Below are 19,134 nucleotides of genomic sequence, written 5' to 3'. Positions count from 1 at the left end.
TCAGACAGCTGTAACGCCTCCCGCATAGCCCCAATAAAAGAGTCCACGCGGCCCGAAAGAGAAGCAGAGCGACCCTGCCGATCCTCTTCATCAGAATCTGAGATCTCACCAGCAGAGTTTGTCGGTGATTCCGAAGCCTCCGACACTGCGCGGAGGAGACAGCGCCACCACAGGCCTGTGGCGCTTCTTGCCTCGTGACGTCGGTTGGGACTTAGCTGATACCCAATGACCCAGGAGGTCAGATAGACTGTCAATGGAGCGTGTGAGCGCCTCCACTTTAACATCACTGAGACCCACGACCAGTGTCGAACCTGATGCCGTCGAAGACCCCGGCGCATCAGATACGCGTGACCGATCCTGAAGCGGACCGGGGGAGAGGTCCGCGCCCCCTAGTCCCTGATACGACATGCCCCCACACAGTTGCGAGCGTCGCAGATAAGGCGGTAATAACCCCTTACAATGGGTACAGTAACCGAGGATGTGTGATTCCGCTACCACAGCCTGTTCCTACACAGAAAATCACCAAGCACTGAAGGGTTAAAGCTCCTCCTTAGAGGGAGAAGAGCTACCCCAGCTGCCTGCAGAGCAAAAGTTAACCTAACAGACTAGGGTGATTCACCCTCTGATCCCAGAAGCATGCACATCCAGAAAGGGTTAACTGCCCTGATGAGGCCAGACCCCGTTCAGAAGGGGTTAGCGCTGCTGACCACGCAATACACCTTTGACTTAAAAGGACAGAGATGTGCGAGTCCCAGAGCCTCCTCAGCAGAGGTAGCAGCGCCGGATATAGCACACCCTGTCTGCCTTAACAGGCCAGCAGTAAGGTGCTCTGCGCTGCAATAGTGAGAAAAAGGAATCTTCTGCCTTAAAAGGCAGAAGTGACTCACCAGCTGGCCGCGGTGACTGCTCTTCCCGGTGTCTGGTGGTGTAGAGAGCAGGGAGCAGGAGGCGCTGCACGAAGTATGGACGCCTTCAGAAGGACCCGGAAGAAGAAGGGGCTGGGTCAGCTCCAGCGCACGCTTCCTGCCTGAGACTAAGATGACAGGCAGCAGAGAGGCGCGAAGCCACGCCCCACGCCGCATACTAACGGAGTCCGCGGCTCCTCCGTCCCTGCTCCCCTGCTAGCAGAGAGTTACACAAACGCCGTATGCAGCGGTGATATCCTTCCTGCAAGGACAAAACAGCAGTCACCACTTGTAACAGTGGCTGCCGCCGCAGCCGCTGAAGCACTCAGACCTTGAGAGCACTTACCCAGCTGAGCGCCACAGGGACCCCCAGGGATATGTGGCGCCGTGGCCCTTTGCTCCCCCCCACGGCGGAGCGTGCAGGGACCCCACAGAAGCGGTGTGCGTCTCCGCCAGGGAGAGCCCTGTATCCCCCGGGGCCGGCAGGCTTCTGCGGGGACCTCCTTAGGGGGTACGCAGATCTGCCAGGGGAGGGTCAGGGGTCCCAGCAGCGCCGAGACCCCCTGAGACCTCTAGACCACGGGGGGTCCAGGTCTCCGGAAATGATAAAAGAAATTTTTTTTCTGAGGAGCTGCCAAGGCAGCGACTATCCTCTGCGACCTCAAATTTTAGACTGAAGGACATGGGAGTAGGAGGAGCCTAAGCTGAAGGGGCCGGTCATCACTTTTTTCTAATCTGAGGTGAACTATCCTGTGGGGCTCCGCCTACCCACTAGTAATGGATCTGTGTCTCCCTTCCTTCCCTTCTGCTGCTGAAAAGGAGGTTAGGTAGTGTGTCACCCTGGCCTGGATGCCACAAGTGTAATTAAAGCTGTGTCTGAGAGCAAGGGGGAGGTTCTCTAGTCAGGGGAACATTAGCATGCAATGCCTCCTGTCTCAGGCCAGTAGGGAGAGCTGGCTGCCCCTATAAAAGCTGGTACTGGGGGCAGGGTTAGGGAGAACTTGATGGCCTGTCTCAGCACTGAGACTTGTCCCAGAGCAGAGCAGGGACAGACAGTTGCACTGCACCTAAGAGGAAGTGTGGCAGGAGGAGAGCCACAAGCCAGAGACAAGAGGCGAAGCAAGCCTGTCTTGGCAGATAAGAGACTGACTTTACCAGACTTTGGTGTCTGAGGCTGGGAGGATTCTACATCCTCCAGCAGAGAACCAGTCCGCAAGGGACTGTATATTCCTTGGCCTAAGAAGCCTGGAGGCCCTGCCACAACCGAAGGGACCAGTAAAGCCGTACAAGGCTGGGAGCAGAAAGGAACCCACGTCGCAGGCCATACAGGCGAGAATACACGGAAAGCTCGGAAGCGTGGGCTGTTACCCTATAACGAGGAGATAGCCAGAAGGAGCGCAGAAAGCACGGTAGGCCTACAACCTCACCCTGACCAGGGCCAATTTCCCCGTTGCTCTCAGACATCCAGGTCCCCTCCTAGCTGGGACTGTTTATGGGTCAGTTTACCTATTTTAGTAAAGACCCTGGACTGCAACTTGTTGTCTGTGTGCTCCTTGCTCCTCCAGCACTATCGGCACCGGGACTCTCACTACCATTGCTCCCACCATCCATTATACTGCCCTGGGGCCGCACTCTTCCCGTGGGGAGTCACACCATCCCAGCTGCATATATCATCAGCCCCAGCGGTCTGCCCTGCAGCGGCGGTTCCTAATGACCGCAAATCCACGGGTGGCGTAGTCGGACATTATCAGCAGAACGTAGCAGACTACCATTGGCCTGACCACCCTGAGCCACGGAACCGGGTTGCCACTACTACTCCCATCGTTCCCCCTATTGCCCGGATCCGAGTGCCCCAAGGCCCAGGGGGCGAGTCAGTAGCATGTTCCCACAGAGACTGAGGGCTGCAAGCCCGACAAGCGCTGCATCCTCAGCCACAACTGTTTCTCTGGACTGATTACAGACACCGAGCACACCACTTGTTTGTAAACCCACCAGAACATCTCAGCCTGCACCTCCTTCACAGTGCAGCAGTTTGTCGGGTACATCCTAATCCACCCTCTGTCAGTACAGCAGCCAGCCCTCAGTCCCGCAGGTGTGGTCATTGAAAAGATTATTTTATTCAACACATCCCGTTTGAAGTTGACCATCTCCCATTTGTTGGCCACGGAAATGCTGGTGGATATAGATGGTTGCTGCAAGCTGATGGCCGTTGCAGACACCTATTATCAGTTTCCCAATCGCCACTACTTTTCAAAGAAAGCTGTGCCTGCGATACATTAGCATGTCGCAGACATTACTTGTACCTTGAGAAACACTGACAGGGTGCATATCACTACTGACACCTGGACGAGCAAATATGGCCAGGGGCGTTACATCTCCCTCACTGGCCACTGGGTGACTCTGGTGGCTGCGAGGCCAGGCGGGGGATGGGGCTACTCCAAGTCTTGTGGATTTCAAGACTTGGGACAAACTTCTGCCTGCACCTCTTCATCCAATGCTTCTGCCTCATCCAACTCCTCTAGGGCCTCCAGCTGCACCCTCGACTTCTTCCTTAATGTTGTAACAGTTCAACTCCCCCCTTCCCCCCAACTCTGTACTGCACTGCCAGGGCTCTCCGCCATTAGGCAGTGTTTAAATTAAAATGCCTTGGAGATGCAAGTCACACAGCTGAAGAGTTGTAGACAGCTATGCAAGCCGAGTTTGACCAATGGATGTCTTTGCTAAACCTGGAGCCAGGGAAGGCAGTGTGCAAACCTGGTGGTGGCTCTACACTCATGCCTTGCTCACATCCTCAACCTTGTCCAGCAATTCCTACGCCACTATGCCGGCCTGGATGAGCTGCTTCACAAGGCACGGTCGCTGTGTGCTCACTTCCGCCATTCTCACCCCACGGCTCATCTACTAGCATCGCTACAGAGGTCTTTTGGACAACCGGTTAACCGTTTCATATGCAATATGCCAACACAGTGCAATTCCACTCTGCACATGTTGCAGCGACTGTGGCAGCAGCGACAAGCCCTGGCATAGTAAAGATGCGTATAGTGACTCAAAGCAAGCTGAATGTGGTGCAAATGAATGTTCCAGAGTGGGCACAGAACAAGGACCTCTGCACCCTCCTTCACAGTTTCGAAATGGCTACCAAGATGGTTAGCACTGACGATGCAGTCATCAACATCACTGTTCCACTCATCTACATGCTGGAGAAAACTTGGAAAAATCTACAGGATGAGGTGGTGGTACCACAGGAAGAGGAGGAGCAAGAATAGGAGGACGTGGAAAGGGGATGAAGATCTCAAAAGGTCCGGACTCTAGTCACACAGCCAGGTGGCATGTCAAGGTGGAGTAGAGCGACAGAGGAGCTAATGGTACCAGACAAACTGGTGGTGAAGATGCAGGAGCTGAGGAACAAATGGAGGAAGATGAGGATGAAGAGGTGTTGGGCACAGAACAGTCAGGAGATAAGGAAGAAATGATTTCCCTTTCTGTTGTCCCAGGTTGGCGGGAGAGAACGGAGGAAGCAAGTGGAAATGTTCTCTCTCCGCAACACAAGGACTTGAGCCTCATGTACACAGACACATGAGCGCCTTCTTGCTGCACTATCTGCAATATGATGCCCGTATTGTTAGGATTTGAATTAACGACAAATAATGGCTTGCGACACTGTTGGATCCGCGGTTCAACAGTAAGTTTAGACAGATACTTCCTGCCCTGGACAGGGACGCATGCTGGAGTAGCCAAAAAAAAAAAAAAAAGCTGCTTGTATACAATCTTAGGACTGATTTTCCCCAACACAGTACTGAGGGACACCGTACGCATGACAAATCTACACTAACAAACCGGGGGGACGTTGAGTCGTCACCATACATTGCTTCTGCTAATGTTTGTGTCAGCAATTTCTTGGAAACGTTTCACCAATTTTTTCAACCAGCCTATCCACCAGTATAAATGAGTACAATTTTGACACGTAGTGAACGATTGGAGAGGATGGTGCAGGAGTATCTAGAGTTCAATATCCATGCCATTGGCAGGAAGGGAGAAGTTGGACCCTTTTGCATTTTGGGCTTCAAAAAAATGGAAGAATGTCCTGAGCTTGCCAGTCATGCCTTGGAGGTTTTGTCATGTCCGGCAGCAAGCATTTTTTCAGAACATGTCTTCAGCGCTGCTGGCGACATCCTGACGGATAAGCACATCCGACTGTCCCCTGAAAGTGTAGACCACCTAACTTTCATCAAGATGAAGTCATAGATCTCCAAGGACTTTTCCACCCCAGTAGTGGACTGCTCTGAGTAGACAATTTACTTTTCAGTATGCTGCATTGATATTGCCATTCTCCAAATTTTATTGTGGGCCACTTGATGCCATTTTGGTGGTACCTGGCCCTAATTTTTTGAAATGTGGAGACTCGTTTTGGGGGTTTCCTTGTCTGTTTCCTGTATTTAGCAGGGCTGAGCACCATGCCTACATCTGAAGCTTGAAATACTGGGCCAGGCCTTTTCCATGCATGCATAATGATGAAAATTTTAACTCTGGAAAATAGATGGCACTTTTCCTTGTGTCTGTCCCAAATTTGAGCTGTGTTTGGCAGCTTTTGTGCCCATTATAATGTGTTTTGTAGACCCTTGATTTTGCCTCCTTTTGTTTTCAATGGGATTCAGAAGCTCGGCGAACTGTTCATCGAATAGTGCAAGTTCGACGAACCGAATTAGAGTGTCACGCGTGGAGCAATTCACGTGGACTGCGGAGCAGACAACATGTGACATCGAGCTTCCAAAGGCTCGCCCATCTCTAGTCCTGCATCTTGGGTGAAGGAAGGTGTCAGAGGTGAGAACAGCACCAACAATCTGCTTCTGTCACCACCCTCAAATGAAGTCAAAAGGAGCGTAGATAAAAGCAATCAGTGACACTAGAAACATCCTGTGATAATAGTTTGTTTGAGGGTGGTGATAGAACCTGTGGACTAGTGCTGATGTCACTGACTTGTATGTCTGGTCCCTGAAGAAGTAATGTTTCACAGTTAGAAGCTATAAAAACAAAAGATGGCACAGTACTGGCCTCTCCCGCAGCTTCTATCAACATGGATCCTGGATGTCCTCAGATACAATAAACTACATAAAGTAACTGCAGCCCTGCCTCCTGTTCCATTAGTGATGGATGTTGCTGAAAAGTGAGTGCATCCACACGCATCTTTCAAGGACTGTAACACTCTTCTCAATCCAAATACTACGGGAAGCAAAAAAAAATATTTATATAAAAATGTAGGGATTAGAGTGATAAGTGTAAGGTCTTGTGTAAATAATGTTAGTGACAAATGCTTGGGATGTTAAAAGATAACCTTTTATAAAGTTTTTTTTATCTTAAAATTACCTGCAAATACTTGTGCGATGGCATTTATTTCTTCTAAGCAAAAGTCAAGCATGAAACAAGATGGGTTCCAAGTTGGATTCCAGTCCTTAATCATTTTCAAAGCTTCTATGATATATTCAGTCCGTTCCTGTTGAACCACAAAAGCAGCTACCACAGTATAGCACACATTTGTGCGTACACAAAGAAAATATAAAGGTAGTGCATATCTTGTTGTCCTGTAAGTGGCATCAAGCAGTGTAATACTATTACCATAGGTTGAAAGGAGTCTTTTTTGCCAGTGTCTTTGATAGCACAAAAGAAATTTTTGCTCATCTTGGTCTTCCCCCTTTACAGAATGAGGACGACAATAAATGCTGGCTCTATTATCTTCTTGTTGCCACTTAGAAACCAAATCCAATACCTTGCTTTGGTCAAACACAGAGGTAGTGGTCCCTTTAGAAGTTCGACCCATTATATTTGTGATGTCCTTCAACGTGGGATAATATCTTCGTCTTGAGGATTGTGGAAGATCAAGCCCTGTGAAGAGCTCTTGAACGACAAAATGCTCCACGAGTTTTTTGATATCTCTTTTTTTACGAATACCACTCTGGTAAAGCTCCAAAATTTTGTCCACAACTCTTGGGTCGATTTTTTCACGGATATTAGCTACCTAAAAAATAATTACAACATTTTTTTTATCAGTCATATAAAAAACAAACTTTATATCGAATCCAGAATTAAAGTAAACACAACAAAATCTCATATTAACTTACATACAGATGGAAGATATGGATCAGATGGTTATCATCTGATTTAAGCTAGCTAGAAAGTGTCAGATAGGTTACTGAGCAGTCAGAGATGGTTGGGTCTGACTACTCACAAATCCACAGCCTGGGGTGTGATATGGTGGACAAACTCCAAGTGAAATTCATTATCTGTATTTGTAGAGGTAAGAATTCCGCGGTGTCATGCTCCATGTTTTTTTGTGTGCTGCTTTAACCTTGAAATGCCATTGTTAGGACTGTGTATCCTGTCTTACTGCAAAGAAACCCTTTTTATTTTTTATTGTTTGGGGATCACTTTATGGTGCTTTAATAAAGCAAACTGGACATTTTAAGTCGCTTCACGTGCCTACCTCAACCGCCACAATAATATAATATATACAGTACTAACAATTGAACCCTTCTACGCCCGGGTGGCGAGCATTTTTATTGGTATATGGTCTCCCATGCTGGTATGTGCTGCCCCCCTCCTGTCTCCACCATCCTATCCCGGTATGCGTGGCACCCCTCATCCCCCAATCCCGGTATGCGTGGCCCCCCTCACACCCCAATCCCGGTATGTGTGGCCCCCTCATCCCTTTCACGCTGTACACAAAAAAAAAAAAAAAAAACACACTTATATTCACCTTTCTTCCCTGTGCTCCAGCGCTGCAGCGTCCTGTTCTGCCGCAGGCCGGGGGAGGAGTGCGGCACCGGAGCACAGCGCTGTCCGGCGCCATTTTGCTGAACACTGCAAATGTGTCTTCAGTAAAATGGTGCTGGATAGCGCTATGCGCATGCACCAATCCAACACCTCACTCCTGCCCCCGGTCTCCGGCCAGAAGAGAGGCACCGTGGCAACGCTCCTCCCGGTCAGGTAAGTATGTCAGTATGGCGCCAGAGATCGCAGTATGCGTTGTGTCTACGCATACCGCGATCTCCAGTGCCATACACTCCTCTTACCTGTAAAGGGTCCATGCCTGCTTCTGTCTGGAGCCAGACTGAGCGTCATGCATGCGCAGTCAGGATAGAGATAGAGACACATATATACATGTATATTATACACAGTCACACTGTGGCGGTTGAGGTAGGCACGTGAAGCGACTTAAAATGTCCAGTTTGCTTTATTAAAGCACAATAAAGTGATCCATTAAGTGATATGAATTTTTTAGCAAGAGGTAGACTTATGAGGGCCACTTGTGTTGGCACATTATAAGTATGTCCATTTAATATACTTTATTTGGAAGCCAAATAAATCTAAAAGGATAATTATGTGCAATGTAGAAAGAATGACAGATGTAGAATTACATGAAGAACACGGCAGCCAATCACACAGCTCATCCGCTCTAGCACTGTAGATATTGTTTAACACAGGTACTATAGTAAATGGCGACCAAATTGGTGAAAGGGAACCACCCATTAGATAGTTATGAATAATAATCCATATTATGATATAAAAAGTTTTTAAAGACAATATGGACATTTTTTGATAAAGGTGGGTTGAATCGGTGATCTAACCTCCAATTGTCAACATGTTTTGAAACACAATCCATTACCTCTCCAGCTATAGGGTGGTTTCTATGCTCTGACAGTTTTGGAAACTGAACAACATAACAGTGTAAAACTTTGTTGTCTTTTGTAATCTCTTGATTCATTTTTTTAGATGCCATTCTTTTGTGCCAAGCTGTGTTTCTTGTGATCTAAAAAAACAAAAAAAAAAAGAAAAATACATAGATGTAGTTTCCTTTCTCTTGACTATTTTGTGAAACTAAGCCATTTTATAAAAAAGTTAAAAGGAACATTCACATATTAGAAACTAATAGTTGAGGCATCAAGCAGTGCTCAGCATTAAAAAAAAAAAGATAAATGGACTAAAATGTGGCTCAAAATTGTAACTATAAAAAATAAAGCTTTGAGAAAACAAGACACACTCAGCCACAAATATGTCAAATTATAAATGTGGTGCAAGGAATTAATTAAAACACAATGTAAAATTTGTTTATTGGGAGGAGGTTACACATCAACTTTGTTACATACCTGAAAATCCGGATATCTTATGATATGATATACATATATTTTGGCAGGACAATCCATTTTTTTAGTGGCCTGGATTAGCTTTCTACATTTTATGTAACCATGATCACCAGTCTGCAGGAAGAGCATGGAAATTTTACAAAGATTAAAACCAAAATATTTTCAAAGACAAAATATCCAAATTCTCTCATGTGACATTGGGGGAATACATGACCTTTTGTTATTGTTGGTGGCCACTAGGAGGTAAGGCATTCTTCAGGGAGGAGGAAAGGGGGGGGGGTGAATTCATAATTTTTGGAAAAACCATGATAAATGTTACATAAACTAAAAGCATAAATTTTAAAACCGTACACGGAAGTACCCATATAGGATGTTTATCTAGAGCAGTACATTTTCAGTATGTAATAGATGTAAATAGGCTAATGTGTAGATGCATTATGGGTAACACATGACTTGTAACGCAATTTGACTGCACATCAAACCTGCAGGTCTGTAAATAGCATTAGAAATCATGATGACAGCTTACCTTTAAATAACAAACAGTAATAGTATGCTTATAAATGTCATTACCTTTTTATATATCATCTTCATATTAAGTGGATCCATAATTGATTGTAGTGCAATCTGATGTACTGTGCTGATTGTAGTGTGGTCATCTCAAAGAAACTTTGTAGGAAGAGGGCAGGAAGATGTAGGACAAGCAGATTTGACTGAGTGAATGGTGTTTCCACTGTAATTGAACAGCTTGCCCACCGCACACCAGGTCATAACATGGACGTCAGACATATTGCCATCCGGAACCAGAGACAAAGAAGACTTAACTACGATGCAAGTTCAGATTGTGTGTCTTGTTTATCATTTATAAAGGTTTAATGTTATATATCAAATGTACTGAGTATATGAGGGGTCGGCATGTATTATTCTGGACATGGTGTGTAGTATTTATGAACTTTGAAGTGTACTATGTGGTCAGTATACATTAATAATTCTGTTATCTGTTTATAAAGGTGTAGTTTTAATTTGGAGTCTGATTATCTAAATTGAGTTTATGATCTGGAGCATTTTGCCCTGATTCCATATTTTTGCTGTGGTGTATGTATGTATTAACATTATTCCGGCACAATCTGATGATCATCATGTTTTATTGTTTTTTTCAATTAAAAAAACAACCCGGCTAGCAAGAGTTCAATCATTCTACAAATGTGTGCCATTGATATAGGAGACTAAGCCCACAGATGAAGCGTTGATTAAAACGTCATTTGTTCTAAAGTATGTTGTAGCCATAGTATTGCGGGTGGACAGGTTCGCTCTTGCTCTACAATGTCAAAGCAGGAAGTTGAATGGAAAGTTTGTCTTGTAAGTCGAAAGACTAAGAGGAGCCCAAAACATCTGTATATCAAAATCTGTAGAGACGAATCACATTAAGGAGTTGTCATGTTTCACAGCTAATTTGAGAAAGAAAAAATAAGAATAAAAAAAAAATAATCAAGACAAGATGACACCTGGTACCATTTTTTTTTTTAATTTTGTGATATTAACAATGTGATATTAACAATGTTCATTTTAGAGAGTTGTAGTTAAATACAAAACGCAACCTTGAATTAGTTCAAACAGAGCGTTTGTGCTCCGTTTTTGGTGCAGTTTCTGCATCAAAAAACAGATCATTTTTGGAAAAAAAGCATCAAATGCATCATGCGTCTGTGTTGCTTTTTTGCTCCATTTTATTAATGCTGCACTTTTGCTTTTTCAAAGCAAAAATGCAGTACTAATCCATAAAGGGCAGGGAGGACACAGGCAGACACTTTATTACCTTCCCCAATGTCCGGTGTCCAGCGATGAGTTGTTTCCAGGTTTTGCACAGTAACAGGTCACCTGACAGTCACATGGCCAGGTCCACTGAACGTTTGTCGCGTGGAAAGTGCAGTAAAAAAAAAAAAATAAAATAAAAAAAAAAAAAACATCAAAGGGACTGTGTGAATACCAATCTGTGTTGTTGTTTTTTTTTTTTTTTTTTTTTTTTTTTTTTATGTATAATGAAGAAAGCGCAGCAGAAAAATGGAGCAGTAATTGACGCTCATTTTGTGGATGCACTTTCTGCGCCACTAATACAGCAGTCAACAACGCTGACGTCTGCACGGCAAATTGAAAATCACATTCACTTTGCTGGCAGACGCAGTGACTGATCCGTTTTTGGTGCAGTTTTCCAAGGAGGAAAAAAAACAAAACAAAACGGATCAAAAAAGATCACTGTGAATGAGACCCAAGAAGAAAAGTGGTGGAATGATAGACATCTTGCTAGTATGTAAATTTGGCAAAAAATGAAACTATCAAAACATCTTGATTTATTTAGTATGGAGTATGAACACCATGTGCAGACATCCCTGCTCTTACAGCCTCAGCTGCCATCACTAAGGTTATTAACAGGAACCTGTCAGGTCGTTTTTACCCCCTAACCTATCACTACCTGTCCCCTGCACCTTCCTAGCACATCCCTAACCATCTTCGTCTGACCTAAAACTGCCCTATATTGGCTGTGAAAAAGGAAGGTGCAGGGACAGGTAGTGATAGGTTAGGGAGTAAAAAACGACCTGACAGGTTCCCTTTAAATGGTCATCTGGGAAGGTTCTGCCACCTGGACCCGGCAGCGACGCGAGAAGACTCCACGGACCCGGCAGCGACGCGAGAAGACTCCACGGACCCGGCAGCGACGCGAGAAGACTCCACGGACCCGGCAGCGACGCGAGAAGACTCCACGGACCCGGCAGCGACGCGAGAAGACTCCACGGACCCGGCAGCGACGCGAGAAGACTCCACGGACCCGGCAGCGACGCGAGAAGACTCCACGGACCCGGCAGCGACGCGAGAAGACTCCACGGACCCGGCAGCGACGCGAGAAGACTCCACAGACCCGGCAGTGACGCGAGAAGACTCCACGGACCCGGCAGTGACGCGAGAAGACTCCACGGACCCGGCAGCGACGCGAGAAGACTCCACGGACCCGGCAGCGACGCGAGAAGACTCCACGGACCCGGCAGCGACGCGAGAAGACTCCACGGACCCGGCAGCGACGCAAATATATTTAGGCCACACAGGTTGCTCATACTAGTTTGAGGAACATGAAGCCTGGCTTTGTCATGTGTAAAAAACTGCTCCTGGGAGACTTTGGAAAAATGGCCGCACCACTGCTTACACATGAAAAATAAAGGTAACGCCAAGCTGTTAATTCACCTGAAATGAAGACTAGAGGGGTCTAGCTACCATAGATTATGCCACTGTACCATAATCCACGGAGTAGGACTGGTGTGACTATAAGCGTGGGTAGCTGTGCATGTGATACTCTATACAGAATTAAGCAAAATTAGGCCCATAGGATGTCAGATGGCCTCCTACAGCAGAACATCTCTATACATCATCATTTATCTATCTCTGCACATCTTTTACACAAACCATTCATTTCTTTATCATGTATTTGTTACGTTATGTGTCAGACAGATGTCACACGGATCACATTTGTGTGCGGTGTGTCATCTGTGCTAGTTGCAAAAAAAACTGACTTGTCTCCGTGTGGATCACATGGACACGTGCATGGTTAACAGGGACATGGTCTGTAAAAATATACAGCTATGAAGATCCTCATTGATTTTAATTCGTATGCGTGTGAACGTGTCTCCAGAACTTGTGAAAATGGACACCACACGTACTGGATACATAGACATGTGAAGCAGGACTAAGATGCAGCAGGATGAAGATACGGGAAGGAGTGGTTTCGGTGGAGTTTTGAGTGAGTTGCCTCACAGGCCAGTGCAATGCATGATGGAAATTGTAGTAATAGAAGCAGAAAGTCAGGGGAGGAAGATGTCAATTAACCCCATCAGAGATTTATCAGCAATGAGGATGTATTGTTAGAGCATGATCAAAAGATAATATTGCTAAAATAAAATAATGGAGAGGCACATAATAGCAAGATTTCTGAACAAAAAAAAAAAAGTTATGGTACTGGACAACCTCTAATCTTTGATAACTCCAAAAAAGAAACTGCATCTGGGTAAGGTCTGGTGAGTGTTGTGTCCATTCATCCAGGCCTAGTCATATGCATCTGCACAGTACAGGAGCGCACACAACTGTGGTACAAACACAGCCACCACGTGACAATGCATAGTTCTCAGTGATTTTGGACAGACTGTCAGGGTTCTTCTCGTTCATAGGAAGTTGACTGGCAAATATATGTGTGTAGTGTTTTAAACATTTTTAGTCATTAAAAAAGACATACATCTATAAAATTGTAACACTATATTTACATTTTTATTACATAATCTATTTTAGTACATAAATATAAAATCTAATGAAGACATCTATATCGAAAGTCAAAAAAATTTGTATATATTATACTAAAATATATATAATAAAATGAGAACACACACCTTGGTGCTGCATATTTGCACAGACCATGGATCTAACACTATATTCATGAGCTGTGAATGCTTATGCTAGCGTAATTATGGCCTAACCTCATTTTTGGGTACACCATTTTTTTTTGTATCAGGGTAACTTCTGTGAAGGAAATTAGGTAATGAACTTTGTTCCCTATTCTGAGAACTGAACCTTGGTAATCTGTCTATTAGACTTATTTTGGGAACAATATTGGGCTGTAAATAACGATAAATCCAGCATTGTAGATCCATTAAAATCTAAAAAACTTTAAGCCATGAGCTGAATTACAACAATTCAGTCACAATCCATCAAGCAAAAAAGGATTTAAAAAATCTGATGTTTTGTTGCGGAAAGACATATCTATTTGCATCTGGAACATGCCTCACAGCATGATGCGTGCACTCATGGAAGTGGGGAGCTGACTTCTGTATGTTTTCAGAATTTTGTTGTGGTAGGATATTTAGTTATTGCGCTTGGTTAAGATACAGCTTTTACATACTAAGTTTAGTTCTGAGGCAATAACTATAAAGGAAGTTTGGATTGATACAGTATTTATGTAACAAGGCAGGTACTTGTACTGGAGTTATAGGACAAGATTTGTAATGTCTTATTTCCATGACCGTGTTATGAAACCCGCACACCTATGATGCACAATGTGCAATAATATCTATATAACAGATAGATTTAGGATATTGCTAACTAGGTGCACTCTGAAATTTTAACCAGTATATCATCAGGATTAGTAAAGAGCCAATATAATAAGTTGAACTACTTTATAATACAAATTTAATTGTACCTGTTTTTGATGTGTCGCCTGGACATATCGCTTTTTTTGTGGAAGAGCCAAATCCTTTCCAAGATGGCAGCATAACACTTTTCTTCCAGCAATGCCAAAAGGTACTCCGGTATATTCAAGTAGAGACACATTTTTAACTCGTGGACCGTGCCAATGTATTGAGATTTTAGAAGAAGGTCTAAAAGCTAAAACAATACAAGTTTTAAAACATTTATATGGATAAGTTTGTGAACTTACTGGAAAATCAGTCATTGGGAGACAAGTAACCACGCTCTGCCATCTACAAGGCTGACACTGAGAAATATACTTAAAGAAAAAAAAGAAAAAAACAGCTACTTCTCAAAAGGATACACGTGCCTACTGGCACCAAGTTAATCTGAAAAAGTGAGAAATTTGAAATGGGAACAATTAGGGATGAGTGAACTGGACTTTTATAGTTTGGTGTTAGAAAAGTTTGGGGAAGTCTGTGTTTGGTACTGTGTTCAGAGTTCCGGTGCTTTAAGTATGCAAATCACAGGAGTGGGCATCGCTTGCTGCGGGTACACTCAGTGCGAGCCAATTGCAGTGTTTGATCTGCTGCTTTGAGGGTAAAATAAGAGTGATCGGATGTAGTGTGTACCAAAAAAAAATAAAAAAATTACAAAGCCTTGCCCTCCCTCCCCCCGTGTTTCGCTTATGGCAGGCTTTGTGTGGGCAAAGAGCCGAACGACCCAATCAGTGACTTTCAATGAGGTTCAGGTCAAATTTGGTTGCAGAACAGAACTTTGTAAGGCTGATTTCACATCAGCGTTTTGAGCCTTTTGCAGCAGATCTGGCAGCCTTGCCGCATTACAGGTCACTTGCGGCAAGCCCCATTCATTCCCTATGGGACTTGTGGTCGGGTGCGGCAATTGCAGTTTTGCCAGATACGGCAAATCCGGCACTTGCGGCAAGTTAAAAACAAAAACGCTAGCAGCGTTTTTAATTGCTGCAAGTGCCGGACCCGGCAAAACCGCAAGTCCTATAGGGAATGAATGGGGCTTGCCACAAGTGACCCATTATGCGACAAAGCTGCCAGATCTGCCGTAAAAGGCTCAAAACGCTGATGCGAAAGGTGCGTAAGAAGTCAAGCTGAGCCACCAGAACCTGAACCTCCACAAGTCTGATCAGTAGTAACAATAAAAGAAACAATGGGAACTAGTCACAAAACACATGAAACACCCAAGGAGATATTCTGTTAACACCTCTACGACCTGTGACGTACTGGGTACATACTAGGTTGCCTCCCTCCCTTTTATGCTGGCTCACATCATTCCCTGCACATACTGGCTGATCTGATCAGCTGATATGTGTAGCTAACAGTTGTGGGTGCATAGGAGATAAACCCACACCTCTTAACCCCTTAGATCAAGACGTCAAACAAGGACAGCGCAATCGAAGGCTACATTCACATGCTGCATTTGCGCTGCGTTTTTTTGAGGATCCGCAAAACAGATGTGCTTTTCTAAAAAAAAAAAAACAAAAAAAAAAACACATCACCATTCACACCAGTGCGCTATTCAGGATGTGCTTTTTTTGAGCCCATACTACAATGTGGGCAATGGAAAACACATCCTCAAAAGCGCAAAAATAATTGTTCATTCTTTCTGAGGATCCGCTTTGCAGTGAAAACGCATCCTCAAAAATACGGAGTGTCGGAACGCAAACTTGGAAAATGTCTTGGCTGGGAAAAAAAAATTAAACAGGAGCTGGGATCGGCGGGCGCTGGGCGGGCCCCTGTACATCCGGGTCCCGTCACGCCCCTGCTTTTACTGTTATGTAAGTGGTGGAAAAAAAATGAAGTTTTTAAAGAAAAATAATTACACTTTTGCGCCAATTTCGGTGACCCGTAGCGTTCTCATTTTTCAGGATGAGGGTGATTGCTTATTTTTTGCGGCTTGAGCTGACGCTTCTAACGATACCATTTTTGAGTACATCCGATGTTTTGATCGCCCATTATTGCATTGTATTGCAATGTTGAAGTGACCAAAAAAAAACCCTGGAAGTTTAGGCGTTTTTTTTTCCGCTCCGCAGTTTACAGATCTGATGAATTGATTTTATACTTTGATAGATCGGGCATTTCTGACCAAAATGTGTATTTAATATTTATTTTCAATGGGGCAAAAGGGGGGCATTTGAAATTATTATTTTTTTTCATATCTGTAAAAAAATTTGATTTTTTCTTTGTTACACTGGCCCCTAGGGGACCTCAGCGTTGCAGACTACGATCGCTTCTCTTATGTTCAGATTAGCTACTGCACGTCTGTACACAAGAGAAATGATCCTTTTCTGGCGGCAACGTCACTCAGACTTTGCTGGCAGGAAGCTATTGCAGACAGCATCCGGGGAGATCACAGGACCCCAGTTGGTCGAGGTAACAGCCTATGGGGAACGGTGCGATCCCCGACAGTGATTGCCAACACGATCCAAAGGATTAACAGCACAAATCCGATCGCTGATCAGATCGGTGCTGTTAGCTACACATGTTAGCTGATCAGATCAGCTGAGATGTGGGTGATGATGCCATCTGAGAGCGTGAGGGGGCGGGACATGGCCAAGGACGTATATATACATCCTTGGTTGTGATTGTGTTAAAAACTTTGGTATTTTTACCACCACTTACATAAAGTAAACGTTTGGTATCTACGAACACGTACCGACCTGAGGCATCATACAGTCACATCAGTTTTACCATATAGTGAAGATTGTAGACAGATTTTTATAATAAAAAAAAAAGTTGTGAAATTGACTTTTTTGGGCAATTTAACCGTACTTGGAAATTTAACGTTTTTCTGTACACTATATGGTTAAATAAATGATGTCATTCAAAACTACAACTCGTCCTGCAAGCCCTCATTTGGCTATATTGATGGAAAAATAAAAATAAATAAGTTATGGTTTTTGAAAGAAAGGGAAAAAAAAAAATAAAAAGAAAATAGCAAAGGTGTTTCCACCCACACAACCTAAAAATTAAGTAACTTTACTATGTTTACATAAAATAAAAATATGCAATGTGCATAAATGAACGTCAAACATCATACTAACACAATTCATTTAATAAATTATGTAATTTTAGTTTAAAACACATACCTTCATCTCCAAAGTTTTTTTGTTTTTCTAAAACAATGAAATTTGATGTTGTGCTCTCTTCAAAATCAGTAATAGCTTGTGCTACAGCATCTAAGGATTCAAAGGTCTGTATCACTTGGATTTCTGAAGACTCTCGAAACACCTAGTAAAGTACGGCTAATTAGTCATGGCCAATAGTACAATGTGAACATCAGGCTTTTAATTATGATTGAATATAGATATGTTCTTTCTATATTAAACAAATTTATCCAATTCATTATATATTCTAGGAGTCAGTCGGTCCAGTTTTATACAGACTCCAACTCCACAGCTCTGCACACTGCCAGTGCTTTGTTTTGTTGAGGGGCTTTTAACCTCTTTGTGCTTCCTGTCCCCATTAGGGTGTGGAGACAACCTCCATATGCTGTCATGGAAGGTTCCTAGAAACTGAATTAACGGTAAGAATAATTCTATTTTTGAGGGTTTTAAGCTGCACCAGATTATAAAATGAACCCCAAATTTAAATAAAATATATATTTTTGGGGACTGTCTTATAATCTCAATGTCCATTTTATAGTCAATGTAGCTTACCAAGGAGAGAGGGGGGCGCAATGGAGCGACGTCACAGGAGGCAGGGTCCCTGCTGAAGGAAGTTAGCGGGGGCACAACGCTGCAGGCTCAAGCATGGGGCATGTCGCCGGCATGAGGCGTGCGACATTAATCGCCCACCAGTGGAAGTGACGGGCTTAATGAAAATGGCAGCAGAGAGCAGATAACTCAATCTGTGAGAGCACTGCCTCTGCAGACATTTTCCTTAACACCATTCCTTTGACTGCCTGAAAATCAATGGCACCAACCTCGTGCGCCCGACACCCCCCCCTCCTACCTGCAGCACTGCCCAACGTTGCACTCGCTCACTTCCTTCAGCAGAAACCATGCCTCCTGTGACCCAGATACACCACCCGCTAAGCTATATCTGGATTATAAAATGCACCCCCATTTTTCAAACAAAAAAGTGTCTTATAATCAAAAAAATATGGTATATTTTCTGTGAAGCTTTGAAACACTGCAAAGAAAAAGTAAACCTGGATACAATCGTCAAGCTAGAATGCAATTCATGCTGACTGTTTTGAGCAGCATGAGTCATATGACAGATTACCTTTAACATAAGGAACAAAATAATTTTTTAAAAATATAAAATGATACCTTGATTTTGTCTGTCTCCTTAGAAATATTTTCTACGTCAGTTCCTTCGGTACCCACTCCATCAGGTGAAATAGAGACCTTGACCTGATTATCAGTCATTACTGCTTCCTAGAAGAAAAGTGATGTGTAAAAAACAAAAAAAAAAAAAAAAAAAGGGATGGTGCAAAACACCCCCAAAGCAAAAAAAAAAAAAATACCTTCTTGTTGTCTACATCCACTTCTTTACAATCAACAGCTTGTCCCAACTGCAAACCAGAGCTGTTTTCAGCCATTTCAATTGTACCTATAGTGAATTTAAAGAAAAATAAAAAAATAGGTAGATCTGGCAAAGAATAATATCTACATTAAATCTTTAGGTCATCTATACTTGTTTAGGTTGACTTCATGTCCTTGCAGCTGTGTATCTGCAATAGCTTGTCACAGCAAAAGTACAGAGAGCGTCCCCTGCCTCCCAAACACACTGGTGTCACTGGTCATTCAATGGATGGAGCCAAGCATTGATTCTCAGAGGAAGGTTTACGGAGGGCAGCCAGATAAGAAAACCTGGGCTGGAATAAGGACAATGCAGTAA

General features: G+C 43.8%; 1 protein-coding gene and 1 long non-coding RNA gene across 3 annotated transcripts in view; one reads left to right on the top strand and one right to left on the bottom strand.

The window, feature by feature from the left end:
• Positions 1–18,148, top strand: part of LOC141235465 (uncharacterized) — a 30,853-nt gene extending 12,705 nt beyond the window's left edge. Inside the window, exon 3 of the long non-coding RNA XR_012301239.1 lies at positions 17,759–18,148. This is a non-coding gene — a long non-coding RNA (uncharacterized lncRNA). The remainder of the gene's footprint in view (positions 1–17,758) is intronic.
• LOC141235464 (uncharacterized) overlaps positions 1–19,134 on the bottom strand; it is a 38,998-nt gene that overhangs the window by 13,519 nt on the left and 6,345 nt on the right. The window contains exons 3-11 of one of the 2 annotated variants that reach the window (XM_073668144.1): positions 18,761–18,846; positions 18,564–18,671; positions 17,379–17,520; positions 14,271–14,455; positions 10,854–10,939; positions 9,614–10,488; positions 9,047–9,157; positions 8,566–8,709; positions 6,270–6,918 (exon numbers count right to left, since the gene is read on the bottom strand). In XM_073668144.1, coding sequence (XP_073524245.1) covers positions 6,270–6,918; positions 8,566–8,709; positions 9,047–9,157; positions 9,614–9,649 — 940 coding nt within the window. In that variant the 5' untranslated portion in view covers positions 9,650–10,488; positions 10,854–10,939; positions 14,271–14,455; ... (1 more) ...; positions 18,564–18,671; positions 18,761–18,846. The remainder of the gene's footprint in view (positions 1–6,269; positions 6,919–8,565; positions 8,710–9,046; positions 9,158–9,613; positions 10,489–10,853; positions 10,940–14,270; positions 14,456–17,378; positions 17,521–18,563; positions 18,672–18,760; positions 18,847–19,134) is intronic. The other variant, XM_073668145.1, reaches the window with a different exon arrangement.

This window comes from Phyllobates terribilis, unplaced genomic scaffold, assembly GCF_046119375.1.
Source record: "Phyllobates terribilis strain yellow unplaced genomic scaffold, ASM4611937v1 Scaffold_678__1_contigs__length_833336, whole genome shotgun sequence".
NCBI lineage: Eukaryota > Metazoa > Chordata > Amphibia > Anura > Dendrobatidae > Phyllobates > Phyllobates terribilis.
Note: the sequence above shows the minus strand (reverse complement) of the source record. Positions and strands in the feature narration are given on the sequence as shown.